Source organism: Mesoplodon densirostris, chromosome X (assembly GCF_025265405.1).
Source record: "Mesoplodon densirostris isolate mMesDen1 chromosome X, mMesDen1 primary haplotype, whole genome shotgun sequence".
NCBI lineage: Eukaryota > Metazoa > Chordata > Mammalia > Artiodactyla > Ziphiidae > Mesoplodon > Mesoplodon densirostris.
The window spans coordinates 23,319,359-23,325,358 of NC_082681.1; the positions used below are offsets into that span (position 1 = coordinate 23,319,359).

At 46.1% G+C, this 6,000-nt stretch overlaps 1 protein-coding gene across 1 annotated transcript; it reads left to right on the forward strand.

Moving 5' to 3' along the window:
• The first annotated feature begins 4,393 nt into the window (after positions 1–4,393).
• On the forward strand, positions 4,394–5,401 carry GPR119 (G protein-coupled receptor 119). The gene has a single exon (XM_060088098.1). The coding sequence runs from the start codon at positions 4,394–4,396 to the stop codon at positions 5,399–5,401; it is 1,008 nt and encodes a 335-aa protein (XP_059944081.1).
• Positions 5,402–6,000: the final 599 nt, after the last annotated feature.

The window sequence follows — 6,000 nt, forward strand, 5'->3', positions numbered from 1 at the left end:
GATAGTTTGACCAGAGAATAAGCCCTTTCATTCTTCCCTCTCTCAACCCAAGCTTGTTTGCCTTGTCAATGCTCCACACTGGAGACTTAGAGTCCTCAGTCTGCTCCAGGACTCTAAGGACCAGCAACCAACCTCCCAGGAAGGAACCATGTTCTCTGTGGCTATGACCTAGGACACACAGCTGAGACCAGGTGGTGATGTGGGAAAGGGGATGGAAAATACCAAGGGAAACACAGAGATGGGGGTAGCTAAGAATGAAGGGAGAGAGCTAAGGGAGACTCTTGGAGGCCCATCAAAAACAGATTGTGTGGGGAGTGAAAGACAATTCAGCGGGAATAATGATGTTTTGCACCACTGCAGAATCTCCTTCTAAGGCCCTCCTGGCAGGTGGGCATTCATCGTTTACTTGCATACTTCCAATGACAGAGAGCTCACTATTTTCCAAGGATGCCTAAATTAGTTTGAATCAGCGTGTGGGTTCCTGAGACAGAAAACAGGAAAGTGTTAATGGCTAAAAGAAAACAAATAACTGTCTAGGATATGAGCAAAGGAAGAGTAGACTGAGAAGAGCATCTGTTGGGGATGGAGGGAAAAGAGACCTGGGCAGCAGAGAATACTGGTGTGATAGGCAGAATAATGGTCCCCACACCACCAAACATGTGCACATCCTAATCCCCAGAACCTATGAGTATTTTACCTTACATGACAAAAGGCACTTTGCAGATGTGATTAAGGATCTTAATATGGGGAGGATATCATGGATATCTGGGTAGACTCAAAGTAATCACAGGGTCCTTTAAAAGAGGGAGGCAGAAGGGTAAGAGTCAGAGGAGGAGATGTGATTATGGAAGCAGAGGTCTGAGTGATGTGCCATGAGCCAAGGAATGTGCTCAGCTTCTAAAAGCTGAAAAAGACAAGGAAATTATTCCCTGCTAGAGGCTCCCGAAGGAATGCAGCCCTACCAACACCTTGATTTGAGCCTGTGGGACCAGTTTGGGCCTTCTGATCTTGAGAACTAAGATAATAAATTTGTGTGGTTTAAGCCGCTGTGTTTGTGGTAGTTTGTTACAGCAGCAAAATGAAACTAATACAACCAGGCACCTGACAGTAGGAGAGAGGAAAGGACAACTTTAACGTGCCTACAGATCACCTGGAGATCTTGTTCAAATGCAGACTCTGCATCAGTAAGTCTTGGGCAGGGCCTGAGATTTGCATTTCTACCAAGCTGTCAGGTCATACCAATGTTCCTGATCTGATACACCCTTTGATTAACAAGAGGATAGAAGAAAATCAAGAAAAATACCTGTGTAACATTTTACTGTTCATAAAGCCTTTTTGCATCCATCATATCTCATTTTTATCATACCCACAACACTGACAGGTAGGTATTATTGTCCCCATGTCACACATGAGGAAGCCAAAGCTAAATCAGAGAGGTGAAGTCATTTGTCCACACAAAAGCACAGAAATAGCGTCAGGCTGGCCCCCAGGTGCCCTGACTCCAGAGCCTGTGCTTCTGCCATTTGACAGTGGTTCCCACCCCTGGCTGAATATTAGAATCACCTGCAGACCTTTTAAAACTCCAGATGCAGAGGTCAAATCCCAGACTAATGACATCAGAATCCCTTGGTGTGTGACCCAAACATCACTAGTTTTGGAATCAACAAGTGATTCCACTGCTCAGCAAAGGTTAAGAACCGTTTCACTAGAGCATTTCACTAGAGCAGCATCAGCATCAGCATCACCTGGGAACTTGTTAGAAATGCAGATTCTTGGGCCCACCCCAGAACTAACACATTCAGAACTCTGGAGGTGAGGCTCAAGAATCTGGGTGTTAACCAGCCCTCCAGGGGATTCTGATGCACTCTTTGAGTTTTAGCATGGGTTTGAAAAGGGCCACCTTGACTCCACGCATAGAGTCAAGGGCTGGGAAAACAAAAGCACACCTTAGATACAGGTATAAAATTAGGCCAGGTGCTAAGCGACTGAAACCAGCCTCCTAATGGATGCACCAAAGAATAAAAACAGTTCTCAGGTTGGCAACCAGAATACCAAGTCCCCACGCCACAACCTTTCTGATCCTTTGTAAGAGAGACATCTGCCAAAGGCCCTCTCAGACTGTCAAAACATCCTGGAATATAATATTTGCTTCCAACTCTGCACCTTGCTCTTCACTCCCTCACTTAAAACACTAACCTTTCCCATTTGTGCTCTGACCTGAACTGAGTAAACAAGCTTCTAACCACTCTTCTCCCCACCCCTCTCTTCTTGGTATCCAAGATGAGAGTAGCAGGCAAAAGGTTAGTTCTAATGTACCTGAGCAAATGGATATACAATCTAAAATAGCAGTGAGCTACACAGCCGCCCTCCCTGGGCCCATCTCACCTGCCTCAGCAACACTGCCGCCCTTTGGCCTAACTCTATCCCTGGAAAATGGAAAATTCCACAACCAAACATTAGAGTAGATACTTTCCAGAATGGAGCTCACCTCCCCTTCTCCTGTTCCAGAGATACCTCAAGTCTAAAGGATCAAGAAAAACAAGGCTAATATGATCCTGCAATCACACTCCTGGGCATATATCCAGAGAAAACTCTAATTCGAAAAGATACATGGACCCCAATGTTCACTGCAGCACTATTTACAATAGCCAGGACATGGAAGCAACCTAAATGTCCATCGACAGATGAATGGATAAAGAAGCTGTGGTATATACATACAATGGAATATTACTCAGCCATAAAAAAGAATGAAATAATGCCATTTGCAACAACATGGATGGACCTAGGGGTTATCACACTAAGTGAAGTAAGGCAGAAAGAGAAAGACAAATACCATATGATATCACTTATATGTGGAATCTAAAACATGACACAAATGAACTTATCTACAAAACAGAAACAGACTCACAGACATAAAGAACAGACTTGTAGTTGCTAAGGGGGAGGGAAGGTGGGGAAGGGAGGGATTGGGAGTTTGGGATTAGCAGGTGCAAACTATTATATGTAGGATGGATAAACAAGGTCCTACTGTACAGCATAGGGCAATATATTCAATACCCTGCAATAAACCATAATGGAAAAGAATATGAAAAAGAACGTGTGTATATGTATAACTGAATCAATTTGCTGTACTGTAGAAATTAACACAACATTGTAAATCAACTACACTTCAATAAAATAATTTTTTTAAAAAAAAAGAAAGGCAAAGCTACAGGATCGAGAAAGTAGAAGGCAGGGAATTTCCTGGTGGTCCAGTGGTTAGGACTCCATACTTCCACTGCAGGCGGCACAGGTTCAATCCCTGGTCAGGGATCCTGCATGCCTCACGGTGTGGCCTCAAAAAAAGAAAGAAAGAAAGAAAGAAAGTACAAGACTGGCAGCCACAACTCATGACCAGAGACATGGTCCAACATAGTGCAGAGAAAGTTCTCAGTGAGTATACCCAATAGACAGCAGCTCTCGACAGGGAGAAGGCTCTATTCTAAACTGAATAACAGCTAGTAACAATTCTGTTTTGCTTTTCCTGCCCTTCTGAATCCTCAACTAATCAAGTTCTGAGGGATGAGAAATAGGGGACCAGCACACCCTATTTGAAAGAATTAGAATCTGAGGTGTTAGGAAACAACAGGTATAGCTGATTCACTTTGTTATAAAGCAGAAACTAACAGACCATTGTAAAGCAATTATACTCCAATAAAGATGTTTAAAAAAAAAAAAAAGAAACAGCCTAAGCATGTGGTAACTGCCCTGAAAGTATGCTGGACCCTAAAATAGCTTGCCTGCCCCACTTCCCACTTCAACTGATTATGATCATTTTTCTTGATTAAAAGCAGTCATAATAGTAACTGAGAATTCGTTATTAAGCAAATGCTTAATTAAACTGAGATTAGTTGTTAAGCTAGAACTTGAGGCTTAGGAAGAAAAGAAGTGGACATCTAAGATCAAGCTATGGAGAAAGAAAAAGTGTGATTAGAGTCAATTATATATTCTGCCAGACGGAAGACCTGATGAATGTCCGAGTCTCTCCAAACAAAGTCCTTGAAACATCAGTGAAGGGAGAGAGCCTGGCGAGACAACGGGCAGCAGGTACTTGGGAGTTGTCTAGTAACTTGGTGGTGGGAGGAGGGACTAGCTCAGGACCCAGGGAGACGTCTGCGTTTGGATTGCTGCCTTCGGAGAGTTGGAGAGGCAAGAGGCTGAGGACTGAAAACGAGACGGGGAGTGATTCTCAGTGACCAGCAGTACCCCAAAGAAAGGAAGTTGCCGGCCTGGACTGCCAGCGATGGCCGGCACAGCCTTGCAGCTCTGAACCCACTGCTCTGCCGCCCGCCGTGAGAATTTGAGCTGGAGAGCCAGCATGCCTTGGTAAGTGGAAATACTGCCACTTCAAGACATGGAGTCATCTTTCTCATTCGGAGTGATCCTTGCTATCCTGGCCTCCCTCATTATTGCTGCTAATGCCCTAGTGGCCATGGCTGTGCTGTCGTTGATCCACAAGAATGATGGTGTAGGTCTCTGCTTCACCTTGAATCTGGCTGTGGCTGACACCTCGCTTGGCCTGGCCATCTCTGGCCTAGTCACAGACCAGCTCTCCAGCCCGGCTCGGCCCACACAGAAGACCCTGTGCAGCATTCGGATGGCATTTGTCACTTCTTCTGCAGCTGCCTCTGTCCTCACGGTCATGTTGATTGCCTTTGACAGGTACCTTGCCATCAAGCAGCCCCTCCGCTATTTCCAGATCATGAATGGGCTCATGGCCGGGGCCTGCATTGCCGGGCTGTGGTTGGTGTCTTACCTCATTGGCTTCCTCCCACTCGGGGTCCGCGTATTCCAGCAGACCGCCTACAAGGGGCCCTGCAGCTTCTTCGCTGTGTTTCACCCGCGCTTCGTGCTGACCCTCTCCTGCGTTGGCTTCTTCCCAGCCCTGCTCCTCTTTGTCTTCTTCTACTGTGACATGCTCAAGATTGCTTCCATGCACAGCCAGCAGATCCGCAAGACGGAGCATGCAGGAGCCCCGGCTGGGGCTCACCGGCCCCCACGGACCCCCAGTGACTTCAAGGCTGTCCGCACTGTGGCCGTTCTCATTGGCAGCTTCACTCTGTCCTGGACCCCGTTCCTTATCACTAGCATTGTGCAGGTGGCCTGCCAGGAGTGCCACCTCTACCCAGTGCTGGAACGGTACCTGTGGCTGCTTGGTGTGGGCAACTCCCTGCTCAACCCACTCATCTACGCCTATTGGCAGAAGGAGATACGGCAACAGTTCTCCCAGATGGCCCTGGGAATGAAGAAGGGGCTTGCCGCATTCCTCCTCCTTCTCTCGGCCAGGGATGGTGGCCCACAGGGGCCCAGGGAAAGTGCCCGTCACATCACCACCGTCTCCCACTCAGAGCTTAATGGCTAAGATGGTAAGGGCAGACAAGTTTCAAAGTGCCCCCCCTCCCTTCTCAGAGCCCCAGCTAGGAGACCAGGTGGAGCTAGGGAAAAGAGAGCACTTGCTTCCAGCAACTGACCACCCCCTGCACCTCCTTACCTCAGACTGAGAGGTAACGAAGGCAGGGTGCTGACTTCCCTCTATAATCAGCTTCCCCATTTGCAAATCTCCATTCCTCCCTGCCCTTCTTTTGCAATGAGTCTGTTTCTCCTGTAGAGGTATACTTACTTAAAGCAAGAAGTGTACTACTGGAAAGATGCTTAAACTCAAATCTTATTTTTGAATACACTAGAGTAGCACTGTCTAATAGAAGTCTAATGCAAGCCACCTGTGTAATTTTAAATGTTCTAGTAGTCATATTAAAAAGGTAAAAAAAAAGGAAGCAGGTGAAAATAATGTTTCATTTAACTCAATATATCCAAAACATTAATTCAACATGTAATCAATATAAAAGATTGTTACCCTATTTTTTAATGCTAAATCTTTGAAGTCTGGTGTGTATTTTACCCTTACAGAATACCTCAATTCAAACTAGCCATGTGCCAAATGCTCAAGAGCCACACGTGGCC